This window comes from Hippoglossus hippoglossus, chromosome 3 (assembly GCF_009819705.1).
Source record: "Hippoglossus hippoglossus isolate fHipHip1 chromosome 3, fHipHip1.pri, whole genome shotgun sequence".
Classification (NCBI taxonomy): Eukaryota; Metazoa; Chordata; class Actinopteri; order Pleuronectiformes; family Pleuronectidae; genus Hippoglossus; species Hippoglossus hippoglossus.
This window is the reverse complement of record NC_047153.1, coordinates 31,607,039-31,629,239: the sequence shown is the minus strand read 5'-3', so window position 1 is coordinate 31,629,239 and position 22,201 is coordinate 31,607,039. Positions and strand designations below refer to the sequence as shown.

General features: G+C 39.0%; 2 protein-coding genes across 3 annotated transcripts; both read right to left on the bottom strand.

The window, feature by feature from the left end:
- Positions 1–85: 85 nt before the first annotated feature.
- Positions 86–14,312, bottom strand: mtch2 (mitochondrial carrier homolog 2). The gene is made up of 13 exons (XM_034581571.1): positions 14,172–14,312; positions 13,088–13,172; positions 9,604–9,710; positions 7,517–7,543; positions 6,908–6,964; positions 5,783–5,840; positions 5,525–5,576; positions 5,382–5,441; positions 3,692–3,785; positions 2,659–2,706; positions 2,509–2,576; positions 1,758–1,833; positions 86–932 (listed from the first exon to the last, which is right to left on the bottom strand). The coding sequence occupies exons 1-13, from the start codon at positions 14,256–14,258 to the stop codon at positions 846–848; spliced, it is 906 nt and encodes a 301-aa protein (XP_034437462.1). The 5' UTR covers positions 14,259–14,312; the 3' UTR covers positions 86–845.
- Positions 14,313–16,578: 2,266 nt separating this feature from the next.
- On the bottom strand, positions 16,579–20,781 carry LOC117759438 (low choriolytic enzyme-like). Of its 2 annotated transcripts, none has more exons than XM_034581575.1 (9): positions 20,753–20,781; positions 20,558–20,648; positions 19,901–19,970; positions 19,622–19,777; positions 18,596–18,716; positions 18,331–18,509; positions 17,953–18,034; positions 17,716–17,840; positions 16,579–16,659 (listed from the first exon to the last, which is right to left on the bottom strand). In XM_034581575.1, coding segments are annotated over exons 2-9 (807 nt in total). In that variant the 5' UTR covers positions 20,630–20,648; positions 20,753–20,781; the 3' UTR covers positions 16,579–16,657. The 2 variants fall into 2 exon arrangements, with proteins under 2 accessions (XP_034437466.1, XP_034437464.1); XM_034581573.1 differs by having other exon boundaries at positions 19,901–19,976; positions 20,561–20,648.
- Positions 20,782–22,201: the final 1,420 nt, after the last annotated feature.

Here is a 22,201-nt window from a genome sequence, read left to right as displayed (position 1 = left end):
AACATCTGTACCCAAGCAGCTCTCCACATAGTACCCTGGTTTTTATAGTCTTCCAAAATCTACATCAAACACCTTTACAAGAGAAGCAAGGTCCAAAAGCTGTTTTTTTATTTGGTCAGTCAGGATGAGTTGATACCAGCACTTGAGTGTTCAGTGTCAGATTTTGGTCAGTATAGGCTCTTCTCCATGCCCCTGTACAAGAACACATGCTCCTGGAAAACCTCCACCTCAGAGTTTTTCACCTCCTTTTCATAAGCATTACAAGCCCATCCAGCAATGAGCTTTAGAATAACTAACACAAGAAGACAATACCACATGACAAGAGGTCCCACTTGATCATTAGTGTGAATTTTTAGACATTACCACATGCAGACTGAAGTGCTTTTTTTTTTTTCAACAATCAAATCCCATCACACGGAGGAAGAGGAGTTATTATTGATAGATCACGATAGATATTAAAAACATGGGGGTTACTAACACATTGGTCTGTCATAACAGTATGCAGTATGTATGGGTTGTTTGCAACTACAAGTCATCCTCCCATCATTTTTTACTACATGTGGGTTTCAAAGGAAGAGATCCTGATCCATCTCACTGTATTATGAGCCTGCAGTTTCAATCAGTTAATACATTTCTATTAATAAAACAACCTGCTGGAGGTAAACTGGAAACTATATATTTTTTCTTTTATCACATGGTGGCCAGTTTTAGGAAAAAAAAAAAACCTCAGAGTAAACAAGTGCATACAAAGAATGACGTGCCGACTGTCCAACACGAGTTCAGGCATTGTTGATTTTTTTCTGTTTCATTATCACAGCCATGTTCAGCTTAGTTCTCTTGAGGCTTCAAAAAAATCTCTTCTGTTCAATTGCATACATCTTTCCTGCCGGACGTTTCCGAAAAAATAAACTGTTTCCTCTGCTCATGTTGCCCTGGAATGAAGAGAGGAAACAAGTGTTTAGTGGGGATGATGTTACAGTGTACATGTATACTAAAGGCCAATCAGTTTCAGGTCTGTAAATCATGAAAAAATAACTTGGTGAAGGCATATGAGGAGATCAACGGGCCTTTTAACACCACATTTGGATAACTGAGTGTATCTAATACATAGTTACATTAATGTATCATAAACTTTAAAGTAACTCAGTGGTCTGAATTGTGACTGGTTCCACCATCATTCCATTTGTTGATTTGATTAGTTGATTTGAGCCTTTTAATCAGACAGTGCCTTGAAGTTGTACATTTCTGGATAGAATACCCTAGTCCAGAAACCCATCCCTTCGTGGGTGAACTTCACAACTGACCAAGACTTGATTTTCATTATCCTTCTCTGATATCACAGAGTTCACTGTAGTCAGGACTACAGCTGACATGATAACACCATAACTCTATAAATATTCAAACAAATGATGACACACCAAAACAGATTAGGTGTGAAAGCACTATCACATAAAAGATCTGGTCTGTACATAAGGGAAATACTATTAAATTTGAATTCCTGGACCACCTGTGGTTATACTGTACTGCATAAAAACACAAGTTCCAAAAACATCATTACAGAAGCTAAATTAACAACTTTTATCTTCTTAGAGTTTGTCTAATGTGATGAGCTTTAATTTAGACTTCTGAACATTAAAATTGTAAAGTGAAAACCATGTACAATGTGAAAAGTACTGAAGATGACAACATGCAGTGATTTATGTGATGGCTACATCTGGAACATCTCTATCCAGCTGTTTGATATATGATGCAGTTACCTCTCTGCTTAGATGTCTCCAGCAGTCCACCCAGGTGGGATATATTGATGCATAGGGAGGCAGGCCTCCAGCAAGCCTGAAGAACAGTGGAAATGTAAGGCCCAATCCCATGTCACCCTTTCTCCCTACCCCTTAGCCCTTCCCCTCCGTTTGCACGTTCGCATGTAGGGGAAGGCTGTCCCTATTGGGACGGAGGGGGAGGGCCAAGTGTTCGGGCTGAGATTATTCAGACCCACACTTCAAACCGAGGGCTATGAGAATTTCCCAGAATACCTTGTGAATCACCGGCAAGATGGGAGATAGACCCACAAATGTAGTATTTTCTTCATTAATATTAATAAGGATTTAAAAATTACGATAATAATTGTAATATCTTAGTTTAATATCGTTTCAATGTATTATGGTCATTTATTTTCACGACAACCCTATATAATTATTTTTACACGTCGCATCCCCCCCCTCTTTGAAGATACACGATGCACTTAATTGAATTAGTGTATAGCAGCAACATTACTGAACTTAACTGCTCCTCTAACAACAAAGCATCCTGGCATGGTTGTCTACAGAGGGGGGGCACTTTTGAAGACCATCATCATTTACCCCAGAACATTGAACGGAGCATACAACAACCAGCGGAGAAAGCAGAATCGCGGGCTGACCGGTGCGGAGAAATGCCGGTCCGGTGTGAACAGCCAGGCGTTACTCTGTTTGATCGGACACTTGTGAGGATTTACAAATAACGTGTACTCACCCGCAGTTATTGACAGCCATGAGGTTTGACACCAAAACAAAAGGGTATGTGAGCATACTGGCAAAGAACTGAAAGAAAGAGCAGAGGAGGAACATGACCAAACAAGCTTCAAACAGATGGACTAAGATCATGCCCGTGTGTCAGACTCACCCCTGTTACAGCCTGGGAGCAGTTCTTAATTTCGCCTGTGTGACTCATCTGAGCAGAGGAACAGATTCACTGTTATATATATTCATGTTGAAAATCATGGATGATGTACATTGGATAATTTTTTATACCAAAATAATGTAATAACAGTCAATGGAAACCAAAATCATCAACCAAATGAGGACTGGATTCAAAACAACACAGAAAATCAAAGTAAAAAATATAAATCACAGGCTGTTCCACTCATGTGAGTCAGTAGAGTGTATAGCCAGGGGCACCGCTAGAAAGTTTGGGCCCTATGAAAGAATATAATACTGGAACAAAAAAAGTTGAAAAAAAAGTTTGATAAATCAATTTTCTAAATAACATCATCCTATGATTGCTCAGAGGAATAGCAAAGAGACAGCCAAACTTAATTATGGTGTGGTATGTTTTAGTTTGATTTTATTTTTCAATCTTAACTATCATTTGGATTTGTCATCAATTAAAAAAACACATTTAGAAATGGTGATTAATAGCTACCCTGTGATTAATCTGACTAAAATGTTGTATCGTTTGATAGCCCTAATATATAAGGCTATATATATTTCATGTAATTATTTACTATATATTTTTGCAGCCTTAAATCTGTGCATTAATGCCACTTATATTATAAAGCACTTTGAGTGGTTAAGACTGGAAAAGTACTCTAAAAATACAGACCATTTATCATTTACAAAACTATAAGTTTTTATCAACTTTATTGATCTGATATTAATGGAAATTCAACAGGAGAATGTGAGTCATTAAATTAATGGCACATGTCCTTTGAAATTAAGTTTTGAATTAAGTTTTCTAGTCAATCCTCCAGCACAGAAGGTTACTTTGTTTTATCTCCTGTATTAGTGGGAAGTGTTTGTGCATTTACCCTTCACGACAGCCCTATTACTCCAAGTGCTACCTGACAGTTTGATCACAAGGCAATCAAGTCCTTAAACCTAACCCCTACAGAATACAGAACCCCTAAATGAACTGTGATATACAAGAAGCAGCATACCGAGTCATCAATGGCGTATGTATTGATGAGGTGTGCCAGTAGGTTGCAAATCCACAGGGACAGCACATCACCGAGCAGGCGAGGAATCAAACCACTAGGGTAAAAAAAAAAAGCAACATAATATCTGATCAAAGAATCTTACATACTGGATACAAGATCACATCAGACAAAGTTTAGGTTACAATTTAGTAAACCACTGATCCGGTTTCCCTTTCTCAGGCTTTCTGGCCATGTAATGAGACCTGCCAGGTTCATTTATATTCATCCCATCTATCTCATGTGTTCACATTTGGCATTAAAATGTGTCCTGAATGTGACAACTTGAGATCTAATGTGACTTCCCCACTCAATATGCAAATAATAATGTGTGGAATGTTTGTTCGCGAAGACCAAATTAGGTTGTTTTAACCCAGTCTGAGTTTACAGATGTGTCCAATGACATTGTGTGGGTAGCGTAGTGTGTGTTGGCGAGAGAAAGAACATTATGCATTGGTCAGTGTTGATATACAAACAACATATGGGCACTGAGAAATACAAAAAATACTGATAATACTTTCTTTTTATTGTGAAACTGTAGCAGGTCAGAGGACATCAGCTGAGTCGGCAGTGCTTCATATGTGGCCCATATGCATTCTCCCGATATTCACATAGGAAAAAGAATGTGGCCACATCCATCCCAGAGCACCTCCGAATGTGGTTTCAGTGATCGGATCAGGACGCACTCAGATGAGTACTTAGCTCGGATCATTTGTGATCAGATCACTCAGGACGGATATTAATACAGGGTCTAAATGGGGTCGAATATAATCTAATACACCTGCAAAAATCTATCGTCATCGCGATATCAATGTGCGTGATGTATACGTATCGCAAAAGACTGCAGTAAATAATGTTCCACGGGCCTGTCAATATATTTGGCCCATCAGATGGAGCCTACTGCCGTAGATAATAAATTAAAGATATTCAGATCATTGACAGGTTTTCCGTCAAGGAATCATTGTCGGAAGAAGAGAATAATTAGACAATAGAGAGAAAATTTCAGAGAATTTCAAAACCGAGATTTGACGCTAAATGTATGTAGAGCTGGAGGAGATGGCGGTGCGCTCAATTTGGTTTGATGCAGTAGACAGTGCACAGCGCGAATGATGGAGACACAGAGAGGAGCAGCACATTACTGACAGAGCTGCTAAAAACTGTATCAAAAATAACTTCACGGTCCAAATATGTATGAAAAGACCCCAAATTAACACTGTAGGTGGACTTAGGCCTAACCCCTGTTGTATTTTCTCCATTAATAAAGATTTCAAAATTACAATAATGATTGAAATATCTTAGTTTAATATCATTTCAATATTTTATGGTCACTTTTTTCACAACAACCTTAAAAAAAAAATTTTAAAAAAAGATTGCAAGCACGCTCGTGTTAGCATAGTAGCGATAAAAGAATAGCATTGGTTTCTTTAAGATCTCAACAATGTTATTACAATGACATCTCTGGCAAAACTGTCTGTTTACATCGACGACTACTGAAGATGGGGACTTAGTGGAGCTGTGCATGGCTCCCTGCTTGTGTTACTGGAATATAAAAACCAGGTTGATGGGACATACTGAGCTTTTGTACTGACTCACTGGACTCAACTTAAGGTTCACCATTAAAGAAGAGAAAGAGAAATACGAGTGTCAAACTTACGCAAAGAAGCCCAGTACGCCTTCTTCTCTGTAGACTGTGATGATGGAGTCAAACACACCACTGGGAACAGATGGAGAGATGAAAAGATCTTTCAAATTTGGCTCCTCTCATTGTGACATTTGTCTACAATGTCAAAACATTACCTGTATTTTGTTTCTCTCCCAATAAACTGGACCATACACCGCAAAGTAATCACTGTAACACAAGTCAAGGAAAACATACTGACATAAGAAATATCTACCCACACAGATACGTATGCTAACATAAAGAAAGAAAACACCTGAATGTCTCAACTGAAACCACATCATTGCTTTCATACAACCCTAGACATCTAATGAACACAGTTGAAGTGAGTCAGGTAAAAGCATCTGTTTGAGCTGTTGCACATATTCATGACATACCATGAAAGGGATGTGTGACAATCGTGGCACAGGAACGAGCGATCATTTCTTTAGTTGTCTGTGGAGACAAAATGCATTTGTCAGTAACACTTAAAACTAAAAATGTTATGTATAATATATCGGAAAATAATTAACTCATATTTAATGTAATAATGAAAGGTTATGTTGTTTTTGCAAAGCCATTTCACATACAAAAAGGTAAAAGGTGCCCTCTGGAGGTTCCCTATACACAAACAAGTTCTTTTCACATGCAGTATTTCTCACTAAAACACTGTATCCTTGTTATGTGTCATGTGTTTTAAATACCATAAATGGTGTATTATTTACATCCAGGTTTTCTAGCCAGTGGTTTACATCTTATTCACCATTGTGTGACTATGCACATTTGTAGTAGTTATGACTACACACCATATAGATACCATTTTGAACACCATTTATCAAAGGTCAAGCAGTCTTTTGCGATATGTACATCGCACATGTTGATATCGCGATGATGATACATTTTCGATATATTGTGCAGCCCTAGATTAGACAAGCATCCACTTTCGGGTCAAATTTAGGTTATTACTGACTCCGGCTCAGATTTGCAGTGATGGACAGGTGACACCCAGGTGAACATGCTAATTTGGCAAGACAGCTAGGTGAGACTGGCTTCGGCTTTCGGTGTGTTAAGCACCTGGGGGGGAAAAAAGAAAGGCAAACTCCTCTTTTGGCAAGAAGTCAGTTTGTTTAGCCGTATTTAAAAATATCTGAGTATACCCGTTTATTTAGGTGTAAAATAGGTATAGGTGACATTCATAGTTGTCCCTGTCCCTGGTCCTGTCCAGTTGTAAGGTGAACCTTTAGCCGAGACTGAGGTCCTGTGCACTGTGGACCAGGTTTTCATAAAGGCTAATTCGATCCTTTGCTGCGTTCTGCTTTCCTCAACACTGACCAGTTTCCCTGACCCTAAAACATCCACACAGGGAAGCAAGGAAGATGCATCATGCTGTTGGGATGGTATTGGGCAGGTGATGAGATGTGCTTGGTAACCTCCAGACAGAGGACTGAGTCCAAATAGTTCAATCTTTGTCTTGGTGTGTTTCTTGCCTGCAACATCTCATCATGTCTGTACAAGGATCTTACCTCGTTAACAACATGCTGAAGGGAGCCCTCCACCGCCTTCTGCTGGCTGCCCAGTACCTGGATAGAGACAAACCTTATGATTATCTATCTATCGGTCTGTATTTGATCAAGACGAATCGGCTCTTTCTCATCTGCAGAGTTTACAATCACACACACATGCCCCACCCCCACACACACACACACTCACACTCACACACACACAGTGAATTTTGTTCATGTTTTATGTATTAAAGATATCTTAACATTTCTTATTGTAATTTTTCTTTAAGAATTTGCTTTTTGAAAAACTGTACTTGCATGATTTAGCTATAATATCATTATACCAGTGGTATATAATGGTGTTAAAATTATGACAGTAATATAATTTGACGCAATAATTTCTGGAACAAAATATCATCCAACAAAATAGGGTTAGGGTCATGACAATCTAACAATGTACCAAGTTAGAGGTTTACTTGCACCTAGGGGCGGGCGACATCAAATATACTAAATGTATTAGAGCTTTTTCCATGTGCATCCCTTTCACATCAGACAGCTCACTCCCCACACATCACTCCGCTACACAGTGAGATGCGAGGCGTTCAAATGATGAAGAAAAAAACATCTTACCTGAGATGTGCCTTGTTCCTGACATTTCTGTAAGACATAAGCAGTTCACATTTTTAAAACTTGTGAAATAACAGTTGGTGAGTTATATTTAGATACATACATACCCATTCACACTACTAAAATGCATCCTGAATGTTTGCTTAACCAAATAAATCCAGATGTGAAGACACCAAAGACTATCCAGGCTATAGTCAGTAGTTTGTCAGGTGTAAACATCAAGCAACACACATGTGGAATCTAATCTCAAATAGTACACATTACACCCACTTCTATTTGTGTTGCCATATTGCATATTGAGCTGCTTCTTGCACAAAATACACTGAATTTGCCTACAGTTATAATTCATTAAAAGGCCCATCAAACTCATGGTCTGTATTGAGTGACATTCAATAATGTAACAGACTAGCAATCCTAGAAATGAACACAACATATTCAAGCCAAAGCAAAATGTGGTGTTGCAACCCGGCTCATAAGGCCAGCACAAAACGGCAGACACACCAACAAAAGTATATTGATTAATCCAAGTGGAGTGTGAGCCATCAGTAGTGTCGGGTGTGTGTGTGTGAGTGAACATGTGTTGCATGTAAACCAAAGGGTAATAATCCAACTGAAGACAACTAAGGCTGCAACATAACCAACCGGTGCCTGCAGAGAAGGAAATGGGCAAGGAGAGACTGTTAGTGAAGGCCACACTTTATAGACTGTGGACACTGGGTCCAGCTCCTCCCACCAGGAAACCCACGTACACACAGGACAAACTGACAGGGAGGAGCAGGAGTCTTGGAAATTTCTCTCATTCAATTCAGCTTTTCCTGCATAAAATCTAATTTTAATTTCTCAGTGCGTCTCATCTTTTCCATCTCCGTTTCATATTCTTGCCTCATCTTGCATCTTTCAAATGCAATCTGCTTAACTTTCTCACCATCTAGTTTAACAGCAACAGCTCTTTCTGCAGCTCAAAAGTAAGCCAAGTCCCAGCAGTACCAACTAGACCCGACAGAGTGTGTGTAGTAAAGTAAATGGGATTTATTGTTTTGTTTTTTGCCTTGGTATCGAATTGGGTATCGAGAATCATGGAAGTTTCATGGTATTGGTATCAACAACCAAATTTTGGGTATCGTGACATCCCTAATGAGGGTACACAACCTATCCTTGTTACACACACAGACACAGAGATGATCTGTTTCCTCTTTATAGAAGTGTGCTCTCTTACTTCCTGGCAAATCCACCACTATCAGTTTAATCCACCAAGGTGAGCACAAACATTACTTTTAAAATGGAATGGTTAATGCCGGGCTACATCAAAGACGCCAAAGTGTAATTAAGACACTTAATTTAACACTTTTGAACCATGCCTCTAGAGCAAAGACCTTTTTTCCCACAGTTAAACTATAATCCTCAATACACTTGATCCATGAGCTTTAAGTCATTAATGGAGAAAAGAATCTACATAAATCAGTATTAATACAAATATTAAACTAAAAAACAATTAGTTTTCGCCCTCAATCTCATACTTCCTATTAAAAAAAACATTAATTACAATGTTAAGGAGAGAGAAAACTCATGAATATATTAAACATAGATAGGATATCTTTTATTCAGAATTGTTCCAATAGTGAGAGCAGAAGTGTAAACTTATCAATACTATTTTTAATAATTTATCCCTGAGGCCGGTTAATAGCTGGTTTCAGTGGCCATCCTTACTCATGTGTGGCAAAACAGAAGAGTAACACTTTCAGACTGTCAGCATTCAGCAAGACCACTCATTCATGTTGAGTTATAGTGCATGAATCCCTCATTATTGAGATGAGTGCAAATCGGACATTTCAGTGGGTCAGAATCCACTGGCCTAGAGATATGGGAAACAGTGATATAGTCAAATGAGTCCTCTCCACAAGTTGTTAAGTGCATGTGTGACATACACCAGGAGTACAGACCTGAATTACTGAGAATTTTAAAGTTTAAGAAATTGTTTTCAGGCAATACCAGTTGCACTATACAATCATTGAATCCCTGTATTAATCTGAGGAACAAGCTGTGGGTATAATAACATATATGCATGGAGAACTCAATGTAGTCAGACCTACCTGCAGAACTTTGCTGTGCACAACAGTGCCAATGGTGCCTGCACAGAGCCTTGGACCAAGTCCTTTGAAGAGCCCCACTTTTCCATCAATTTGGATTATGTGTTTTGCTAAAAGATTCAGAAAATAGAAGGATGTAAGAAAGGTAGTTAAAAAACAATGATGACATTTTAGTTAGATAAAAACTGTGACCTAAGATCTGTGCTGTCACTGTAAGAGATATACAACACAAAGTGTTGTATATCTCTATTTCTTGGACTGGTACACAAGTACACAATTTGTGTATCAATGCACTTTAATGCGGTTATGAACAAACTTAAAAATTTAAAGTTAACTGCAATGCTGAGAGTACCTAACAGATACTAGACCACTCGTTTTACACGATCAGCACAGTACCTGTCAGTTACATTTCTTAGAACCATTTTCCAATTGGCTCTCACATCTTTAAGCATGTTGTTTTCTTTCTTCCTGGTCCACTGACATGATAGTACACTATGATAATACTGAGAGCTGAAATTAGCTCAAAATAGCTAACTCGTCATAATGAAGGACACATTTGCACTGATTTAAATTGCAGATTTTCAAGAATGTTAATGACAACATTATCCTGGCATTCTGTGTAGTGTCCTCAAGTGCTCAAGTGAAGGTTTATCAACATTCACAATTCAACACTAACAATGATCAGATGTGCCATAAAAACTTGCCAGCGATTTGAAAGTCAGTTAAATAGACTAATAAACTCACATGTGCATTATCATTGGATGATCAGAGGCCTGTACTACCAAACAGTATTTGTGGTTATTGCGGTAACTACAGGTTTACCACTTATCTGGGTAAATTGCCACGGTAAATTACATTGTACTGCAAATTTGCTCAAAAGCAGGTTTAGTTTGAGGACGCAGATCAAAACCTGGCCAATCAGACTCATCATTCTAAAGGGATCCTGACAGGGACAACAGAGTTTCATTAAAGTAAGAAATGATAAATAGCAGCAGATATTTGATCAGTGAGGTGGTTTTAATGTACCAGACTTTCCATGAGTCCATTCTAATTTTAAAACAAACCTCTAATAAACAGAGGGAGAGTTTATCACAATAAATACAACCCCAAATCAGAAAAAGTTGGGACGGTATGTTGCATTTAAAATTAAAACAGAGAACAGTGATTTATAAATGATCTTTGACCTGTATTACAATAAAAACAAAAGCACATTATTTGATGTTTGACCTCATGAATTGTATTCTTTTTTTCAAAATGTATTTAAATTTGGATTCTTGCAACATATTTCAAAAGAAGTTGGGACGGTAAAGCATTTACCACTTTGTAATGTTGCCATTCCTTTTCACAACACTTAAAAGACGTTTAGGGACACAGGACACCAAGTGATGAAGCATTTCAGGTGTCATTTTGTCCCATTCTTCCTGCAAACAAGTCTTAAGGTATGCCACATATTCCCTGTTATGGCCAAGTCTGGACTGCACGCAGGCCAGTCCAGCACCCCCGTCCAGCACCCCCACCCTCTTCTTCAGCAGCCATGCCTTTGTAATGTGTGCACAATGTGGTTTTACATTGTCTTGTTGCAATATGCATGGATGTCTCTGGAAAAGATGTCGTCTTGAAGGCAGCAGATGCTGCTCCAAAATCTCTATGTACTTTTCGGCATTAATGGTGTCATCACAGAAGTGTAAGTTACCTTTAACAAGGGCACTGACACAACCCCATACCAGACAGACCCTGGCTTTCTTGCTGATAACAGCCTGGATGGTCCTTTTCATCTTTGGTCTGGAGTACACAGAGTCCATTTCTTCCAAAAAAATACCTGAAATACTGACTCGTCTGACCACAATACACGTTTCCACAGTGTCATGGTCCATCCCAGATGCCTTCGAGCCCAGAGAAGACGACGGCGCTTCTGGACACGGTTAACATAAGGCTTCATTTTGGCACAGTAAAGTTTTAACTGGCATTTGTGGATGTAACTACGTATTGTAGTGCTTGACAAAGGTTTGCCAAAGTAATCCTGAGCCCATGTGGTTATATTGCTTTTAGATAAATGACGGTTCTTGATGCAGTGTCGTCTGAGGGATCGGAGAGCACGGTTAGTCAGCTTAGGCTTGCGCCCTTGCTCTTCATGCACTGAAATTCCTCCAGATTCTTTGAATCTTTTAATGATGTTATGCATCGAGCTTTGAGTGGTCATCAAGACTAGATAAGCGCTATATAAATACAAAACCATTTACCATGCACCGTAGAGGATGAAATATCCAAATCTCTTCCTATCCTTCTTTGAGGAACAGTGTTTTTAAAGATTGACATAATTTTCTCACACATTTGTTGGCACACTGGCGATCCTCGGCCCATCTTTACTTCTAATGAGCTAGGCCTTTTCCTGGATGCTGCTTTTGTATCAAATCAGGATTACAATCACCTGTTGACATCTCCTATTTCAAATCACTTCATTTTTTTGTCATTCTACCTGATTACTAGCCCTAAATTGGGAGGAATGGATGTATATTTACAAATAAAATGAAGTTGACCAGACAAAACATAAAATATCTTATGTTCATACTGTCTGCAATGAAATACAAGTCAAATAAAATTTTGAAATAACTGCTGTCTCTTTTTTTTGCATTTTCCATACCGTCCCAACTTTTTCTGAGTTGGGGTTGTAAATACACAATAACTACAAAACTTATATTGAGTGTTTCCTTTCTATTCTATTCATGTTATCATATGATTTACATTTAACTTTGTTTAAAATCACTTTGTGTGAGACTCTAACTGAACTGAACTGCAGGTATAAGCATTTCTTGTCATTACAAATTAATAATTTATTCATTGTTGGTTAAAATAACATTGGTTAAAATAAACCACTTAGCTTTTCCACCCAAACAAGACATAGTTTAAAAACAAGACAACCGGCAAACTGCACGTATCTCCGGACAATTCAGGGTGAAACACAGAATTTACACAAATATTTTTTTAGAGAAAACTCCACGCGGCACCATTTAGGGAAATTACAACTCAAGAGACTTCCATGACCTTTTGTCATTACTGTACAAATATTTACTTATAGGAGCTTCATATTCCTACTGACATCCAGTTACATTCCAACGAAAAAAATTCTTACATGGGGAAGAATGTCTGAAGGTTCTCATTTCTGCACAAACCAACCCAACTAGTTCTGATATGCAGCACATTTCATAAATATGATAGGAATTTTACAAGTTAGCCTTATGGTCAAATTATATTAATCCCACAGAGACTATCAATTAAAGTGTAATTAAAATCCAACTAGTTCACATCTCTAACATTTTCATAACCAAATTGGTACATTTAAAGTAAAGGCTATAGTAGCACAAGATTACATTCCAATAAAATAACAATGGAGGGACATTAAACAGATCTACTACTGCCTTCTTAGAAGAATTGTAAGAAATACAAATACTGATTCCAATTGTGGAAAGGCCTCGAGAGTCAGACTCACCATAAGCAAACAGTCCAGGGAGCTGGTAAACTTGTCTGCCAAACAAGTTCCTGCCCATGGTGGGAGGGAGCGGCTCATGTCCTACCTACCAACACAAACCATAGGAACAAGTGAAAGACATGTACAGTAAGAGATCAGTGTAGCTGCTCTTTGAATGCACCTTCATCACATCTCCGCACACTGTGACTCTCCACTTCCCCCTCTCTGTTTAGTTCACTTTGTAAGTTCATTCCATACGTTTGCTTTAAGATGCTACTGTTAGCTAGTTTAGTGGGCCAAAGGTGAGAGAGGCCTGCAGGTCCCCAAATACAAGGCTCTTAAAGAGAGATTAAAAAAAATGTATCGCTATGTAGGATTAACGGCTAAGATGCATAGAGACAGAAGGCAAACCGCAGACTAATAAGACAACTGTTCATACAAATAAAAGCTAGCGAAGGGAAATGAACTGATCCCGGACCTTTCACTGTGACCCACTGTGAGTGGACAGTACAAATCACATCATAATGTCTTCAAAAGCGGCAGCAGCCACACTGAGGCTGTGAGGTCAGACAGCAAGACGGAGCTGCTAAACTGTCGGCTAACTAGCTCTCATCTCTAGCAACTATTACGCTTTGACTCGCTAGACACAATGAAACCGTTTCCGTGAATATGTCACGGGGCGATTGATTGCTGCTCAACATTGTGCATACACACATTAAAAGACGCAGCACTGCATTTCGGTGTGAACTTCAAGAATGGGTTCAGCCGCGTCGCTTCCGCCCACTACAGAGTGTTTTGGAAACAGAAGGTCATTGGGACAATAGCCGCAGCGATAATGTAGTTAGAATTTGTATCAGAACTTGTGCTGCTGCTTTTCACAAAGATGCTGAATTGAACAGTATGTGGTGGTGATGCTCTGCATTGTACGTGCTTTTAACGATAAGCGAGCCAACATTAAACTGCGGTATTTTCGATGGAGTTTGATACTCTCCTCTTGCTAGCTTACTGGCTAGTTGAGTTATATGGGATTTACAATGGCGAGCAAACAGTTATTAAAGTAGCTCCTGGAACGTTTGCACGTTAGCACGAATATTTCCCCTCGTACCTGGATCAGGACTTTGATGTACATCAGAGGCTGGGAGAGGACGGTGAGCCCTGATCCCAGCAATACTTGGCCACACGTGTCCGCCATCTTTGGAGAGCCAGGGGAGACAGGAAACTCTTCTCGTTCTTCTTGCGGCCGAGGAGCCCACAGCGCCTATGTTGCGTCTGATTATAACGGTACTGCCATCTAGCGTTTACAGGCAGAACTCACTCACTGGCAGAACTTAAAATAAACACTCACAATGATAACATAAAGGTTAAATAACGTGAAAGTGACAGTACTACCTCTAAATCAGAACATAGTGGTGAAATGATTCAACCAACCTGAAGACCAGTTATTGTATCTGTGGATCTCTGCCTTGTTTTTTTTTACCTGCCTGATTTATTTCCAAAACAGTATTTTTTCAAGATTCTTGCTTTATCCATCAGCCGCCATTCACCCTGCCTCTGCTTATTCAGCCCCAATCAGCCAGCCATTAGAGCAGGGGCATCATAGAAACCAGGGACTATGACATAAAACCACATTCATTCAGTTTTGTCCATTCATCCTGCTTTGTGTTAATAAATATTTTGCTACTCCTGTTTTCCCCACCTGTGTTCAACACATTGAGTCTGACATTCTACCATATTAAAAAGCCTGCATTGAGGAGATGCAGTGGCTGGTGAAGTGGTGTCCTGAAAAAGTCTTAGTGCACAATATGAAAGAGTGAATGGACCATTAAGCTGCAAACACACCCCTCGTCTTCATCAGCAGTCCAGAGACATTTACCGGACATGTAAAGTCTCCAAGGAGGTTCAGCAGCTTTGCATCCAGATCACGCCTATGTCTGAAAAACCTAATCAACCTCTGCACTTCCCACAGCATGCAACCTCATGATGATGATGATGGTTAAAATAATGAATGGTGAAAAAAATAGCCAACAACAACAACAAAAAATCATATGACTGTCTCAATGCACTGATTAATATGGAACAATGTGTGTATTAATGCACTTCATCAAGTTATTCAAATCCTTATCTGTAGGGGTCCCATAAAGCCAATTTATAATTTGAGAGATAATAATATCTTTTTTTTTGGAAAACAACTTGTGGTGTACATTTAGAAACTGGCTACATGAATGACATGAATACATTAATACATGATTGTTACTACATGGTTTATTGTCGTTAATACAACTATACTGAAGGCAGCAAGAAAAAAAAGATTAGTCAGGGAAACATCCAACATCTGTGCTATCTATGACTACCAGCACAGACTTTGTGGAAGTGTAAAGATAGTTTGATAATTCCTGCCAAGGGCCAATCTCAATACTACAGAAACACTTGTACATGTCAATACAATACAATACATGTCCTTGGGCTGTATGCACTATATGAATATGTGTGTGAATAGGTAAATGACAAAACCTGTACTGTAAAGCCCTTTGAGTGGTCATCAAGACTATAAAAGCACAAATAAATACAGATCATTTACATTTACTCTGGCAGTCAAAAAACATGCGGATTGGGTTAATTGGAGACTCTAAGTTGCCCTTACATGTGGATGTGAGTGTGTATGTCTCTGTATGTCAGCCCCGCAATACACTGGCAAGCCTCTTGCCTGATGTCAACCAGGATTTGCTCCAGCCACCCTTAAAGGATAAGCGGTATAGATAATGGATGGATTAATGTAATGTGTTGATTAGATGTGTAATCTATATAATCTTAAAATTCATTTGAACTGAATGTGAATCCTGAATTAATTGTTGTGCATTCTACCACATTGTGAATTGCAACATTGGAACCATGAGAAAGGTTTTTTAAAAGCAGCACCCTCTGAAAGAGAAGTAGAGGATATGTGTTTGAAAACCATTTTATAAACCCTTCGCTGAGATATCATTTTATAGAGTGGAAATTTCTTTAAGCTAAAAAAATGTCTTGGGTATTATGTAAATCAAGTACAGGGAATCACAAAAGCCAATCACATGTAACAAAAACATATTCTGGTCTATGTCAGGGTAAAGTCAGGGTAAAGGATTCACAGGTAGCTGTTATGTGTCATTGTGGCCAAGCATCATGGCCTAAGACAAGACAAGTAGGAGCAGAATGTCCCACCATCTAAAAGAAATGGGGAAATGATAAAGATAAGCCAATGTGGCCGTTTTATTTGGACAACCTTAATTCCTGTGAGAAGAAGTCTTGTTTTCATTTTACAACCCCCTTTGTGTTTTATAGGAACAAATTCTAATATGTTCCTCTGAATTTCATCTATCAACTTGAGATATGATAATGTCAACATTTCATGTGAGATCATGCTAGAAAAGCATCCAGTTGGTGTTATGAAAGAATAGATGATTGAATGAATGTGCCTCATTTAGTTAAAGCAAACAAAAAGGATGCTATGAATGAATGAAAGCAGTCTGCCGTGATTCAGTCATAATACATTTATTAGGTGATGATTGAATGTTGTTCTGGTGTCTACAGGTCTACAGAACATCTGGGCAGGCTTCCTGTAAAACAAAAAAGCAGAGGCAGCAAGTGACGTTTTAATTCCGCTGCATAGATCACGTGATATATTTAAAGCACTCCGACACCGTTGTTAGCTCTTATCACCACAAACTCTCTTGACATCACTCGCTTGCGGTGAATCCAGCGGGGATTCCCTGCTGTGTTCTCACATCAACTTCTCCTGGATTTCTATGGACTTTATACTAGGAGGTCAGGTGGAGAAAGGCTGTAGAAACATGTGGAGCATCTCACTCCGACATTTGTGTTCTCACATGCACTTCCTCTGGAGAAAATACGGAGGATCTGCGGAGTCTAGTGCATATCTGAGACGCACAGCCAGGACATCAGTGTTAAAGTGGAATGATCTCAATTCATGATCCAACACCATCGATTATTAAGTAAATAAATGTGGTTATCAGTTTATCAGAGTCTCCCCTTCTTATCAACCAGTGTTCAAAGACTTAGACATATTTTCTTAATCAAAACATTGGTTATTGTAAAAAGGTTTAAGTGATGAATGAACATAAATATATGGGATTCAGTAAATTTTGGCCTAATCTGTAGAATATGCCAACCTTTTCGATACCTCTGAAAAGAGGGTTAGACGTAAAACCCTTAAAAAAACATATCTTTCTGAGCCACTGGGGTGGATTCCAGATTAAACCTTCTGAATAAAAAGGGGCATCATAGAACCCCATGTTTGGGTTCCACCTGAAATTCTTGATTTAAAAAGGAACCTCAAGCGAGGGTTCTTAGTGGAGCCATGACACCATAGAAAGGTTATCTGTAGAACCTCACTTAGGTGGTTTTGGGTTGAACCTTTCATAGATGGTTCTAGGTATAACCTTTTACAATGTGTTCTTGGTAGAAACCTTTGAAAGGGTTCTAGATTGCACCTTTCTAAAAATATTCTACCAGGAACAAAAATGGGTTCTCCTGTGGACAAGACAAAGAACCCTTTATGGTTCTACTTAGCACTTTTATAAGTAAGAGTGTGCAACATGTTGAAGAGTATTCAACACAAACTGGAGACTGGCACTATGCATGTGGACACTCACAGCACTTGTAGAGCGTGTTGAGCCTGGCAATGTCATTGCGGCTCATCTCCCTGGCGTTGCCAAAGGACACATTGGAGTTAGGGATTGGGACCATGGTGGGCTGGTTGTTCTTAGAGAAGGCAGTCCTACAACAAGACAGCAGCAGTTAGGTAGTTAAACAGCATGTGCTGCACACACACACACACACACACGTATGATAAAACATGACAGGGCTGATGTTCAGCCAGTTGTTCTCACCTGTGGTACTGCATGACTGAGTTGTAATCGTAGGGAGTGCCCTGGTTGAGGGTGGCAATCTTCCTGAAGTTGTGCTCCATTCCTAAAAATGAAAAAGGTCGAAGATTATCTTTGTTAGAAACCTGAAGTTAAACAATGAGCATCAGTTTCATGTATGATTAGGATTCTTTGATCTTTGATCTCAAAATGTGTGTTTCTTTGACTGGATTGTACAATACCACAGTGTATACTTGGCAGCATTGTCTATCATCGGTGTTGCTTACCAGTTATTTATTCATGAAGTGTACATTATATCTGAGTTTATTTGATCTTATCAGTCTGCAGTTTACTTAGTTCCCTCTCTATCTCACCATTGGGGAAAATGAATAACTCCATTACCAGACTGAACATTGTGCAGCAGGACTTTGATGTGCTTGTCCCTGTCAGAGCGGGTTTGTTCATGGTTGAATCCCAGAGCATGGAGCAGCTCATGCTGGACGGTTCCATGGTAAAGGCATCCGCTACGGGCCAGAGACACCACCTGCTTACCACCAGTACGTCCAACAAAGGAGTAGCAGCTGGACAGGATGAGACATAAGTTGAAGATCAGTGAAGTTTGACAACAGCTTTCAAGTCAAACTCTTCATTTATATCAATTTCTCACCCATTCTTGGACTCAATGCTTAGCCAGTCACGGTCGCTGCTTATGCTGGGCCTGAAGATGATGCAGGAGAAGGAGGAGAAGGACTGCAGTCCACGGGTGATGATGGCCTTCTCTCGGGAGGCTGGTAGTATGGTACCACACAGCATTACATTGTTTTAACATCCCACAGCACAGAAAAACAGAGGAACATGGTGGCAGCAATATATATACAGTATAATGCTTTTATAAGCTATGTGGAAATTATGCTCTGCACTAATGGAAGTATTCATGTTTCACTTTAATTCAGGATGGATTTTTTCTTATACTGGTACAAAATTGTTTCTTTTGAAAGGTTCAGGTGTCTTAACAGTGTCAGATGTATTTTCATTTTAAAAGCACAAACAACAGTTGACAATAACAGTGGCTATGCTAGGGCTAATTGGAAGTTGAAATTTAATATATTAACTGTTCTTTAAAGTATAGCTAACTCAATAAATAAGTGCAAAACTCTTAACAAATGAACATAACATAATCACATTCTAAATAAAAGCTAACCTGTCTACATTTAGTAGGCTACGTGCTGCCAGAGCCATGCGTGTGCTGTGATGTTTATGTCTTTAAGCAGGGCAACTATTTCAGTACGTAGCTCAGGCACCACAAAGAGGCATGGAAATCTGCTTTATGATTCGGTCCACCACCCAGTAGGTACCGGCTGTGTAGGAATTTCAAAACTCAACCCTACTTATATGTTGAGAAAACGTTGGCTGGGTATCTCATCATCAGGGTGCTCATATTTGGGCTAATACGGTATATGTGTAAGGTTGTTGAACACAGACCCGTGTTTCAAGGATCTACTCAAAAGTATACTGAAGAAAGCTGTTTGGACACTTTAAAGTCATTCAAGTCATGACTCCAGAGGACAAGAGTGATGCAGGAGTTTACAGTTGATGATTGGCAGCAAACATGTTTGATGCTGGTAAATGAACTGTTTGATCTATGGTCAATCTCACTCAAACCTTTTGACACTGTAGTTCATCTGATACTCACAGAAGTGATTAGTGATGTAATAAGGAATGTAGACCTTCCCGTCACTCCACTTGCCCCACATGCAGCCTCGGCTGGTGCAGGGGTCAGCATTTTTCTCTGCCTCGCTGCCAATGGCAATGTCTCCTCCAATCAGCATGGGATCATTGTTGGAGCGGACTAAAACACATCATGTAACATTATACAATTTCTTAAAAACCTGTTAAAGTATCACTAATAAATAATGCGTTGAAGAAATTTAAGCATCAACAGTCTACATGAAAATCATCAGCTCACACTCACTCAGATTACTGTTGGCTCTTTCTAGAAGTTCAGAGACAGAAAGCTCCCCTGAGTCCACCTCTGTAATCTCCTCTGCTCAGTGAAATCATCAACAGCAACACAATTTTATTTTGCAGAAAAATACAACAGTCCTAATACAGTGCATATCAATACAATAGGTCTGATTGTACATACCTGCCTGCAAATAGGAAAGAAGAAACAAACATGTTGAGTTATTAGAAAAACAACATGGAATTACAGTCAACAAACTTACTCAGTCAAATAACCAAAAAATGTGTCTTAAAGAGGCACGTTCACATCAAAAGTAATAAAGACAGGAGGTTAAGAGATGCCCACTTTGCATAATAGTACATAAAGTTATTGTACAGTTAAACAACAGTCTAGAGATGTAAAAAAAGCCACTCTGTGTCAAAAAAACATTTTACTTTCATTTATTAGTAAATAAAGGCTTAAGCTTAAATCAGAGAATTAACTAAATGTTTGTGACTGACAGATGAGAGGCTTCTTCTGTGACACAGGAAGCTTATCATGGTTGAGACTGACAGTAAGACATAAGTTTCACAAGCAGTTTAACTCAATGTTAATTATGTCTAAAACATGCATCTTTTAACGAGTAATAACATCTATACTGCGATAAAATGGGCCTTTGGATGGGCTTACCTCATTGCTGGCCCAACAGCAGGCAGACAAAAACAGTAGAGTCAGAGCTGAGACCTTGAAAACAGACATGTTAGACCTCCTAGCAGACCTGCAGGAAAAAGAAAGCATTGAGTTTCTCTTGAGTGGAAAAACTGAATCAAAACCAAACAATCAAACTTTGACTCTGTTGTAGACATTAGCAGCCTAGCTCACCTGTGATCCTCTATGTGGACCTGTGTATCTGTGGTTTGGCTCCAGGTTTTTATAGATGTTCAGGTTTGTTGGTTGGACCAAATATGGATTATCTGAGTACAGTAAAACCTGTAGAGTCAGCGGAACTGGCAGGCTTATCAGTCTCATTACATATAGACAGATATAGAGACAGAAATACCCCCAAAGCATTATCAGTGGGAAAAAGGACGTTTGTTGCATTTGCCATCATAACAGGTGGAGAAATGGCTGAAAGTCACTGATGTCCTCAATGTTTTCTCAGTATTCATGGGTAGCCCTTATTTAACACAGTGTGATGCGTGTTTATTTCTCAGGTGACCTCAGGTATTTTATACTTTATTAATGAAACTGACACTTCAGTTCTACAAAATATCAGCAACATATGTACAGTGTAATGAAATACAGCTTCTTTCCATTTTTCCACCTCTTATAAAGGGACAAAGTAAAAGAAGAACTATATAATCTAAGGCAGTCTGTTACAAGAAAACCTACAAACTGAATTGCTATTTAATACATGGCTCATTCCATTAAGAATGCTGTATTGGATGCTATTTGTAAACATTTACATTTGATTACTTATGTTTCTTTACCCAGCAGCGACACTCAGTTCTGTTAATGAAGGCCAACAAGGTGAGAATGAAAAAAAAACATGAATTTAGCTGATAACAGGCTATAATTTACTCTGAATTCCATGTTAGATGATAGTTAGAGCTGGTTAATGTTTGTCTTGGACCTGCTCTTAGTTATGCTGCTATAGGACTAGAATGTGGGGGGACACATGGACCTTCTCTTTCCTCTTCTCCTTCTTTATCATATTAAAGAAATCAATGTCTCATCAATACATGTTATTGACTTGACTTCTTCCCTGGAGTTCCTGTGCTTTATCGTTTGCAGATCCAGGACCGTAGCTGCGGCCACATCGTGGGTTATGATAGTGGATCGCGAACCAGAGATCGCGATCGTAATGGTGGATCTTGTATTGTCCTGGCTGATCGTGATAGTAATGGCGGATCCTGTATCGTGTTGGCATCTGATTGTGGATAGTGGCGGTGGATCCTGATCCTGGTGGCTGCTGATTGTAGACTATGATTACAACAAGACTGCTTGATATACAATATGTCTCCTGAGATACTCGACCATTATGGACGATAATTCATCAATTAATTTACCTTCCATTATGCTACAAACAGTTTATTCTAACTAATGCTGTAAATCCACTTATTTTTCTGATGTTCTCCATTACACGTGGCATCTATTGCACTTCTATCCGACCTTTTTTGTAGTTTTTCATTACTCTTGTTGAGGATAAAGGGCAGAGGATGTCACACCTTGATAAAGCCTATGAGACAAATTGTGATTTGTGAATATGGGCTACACAATTAAATGTAATTGATTGATTGATTGAATATGCCGCTTTAATCAGTTTTAGCA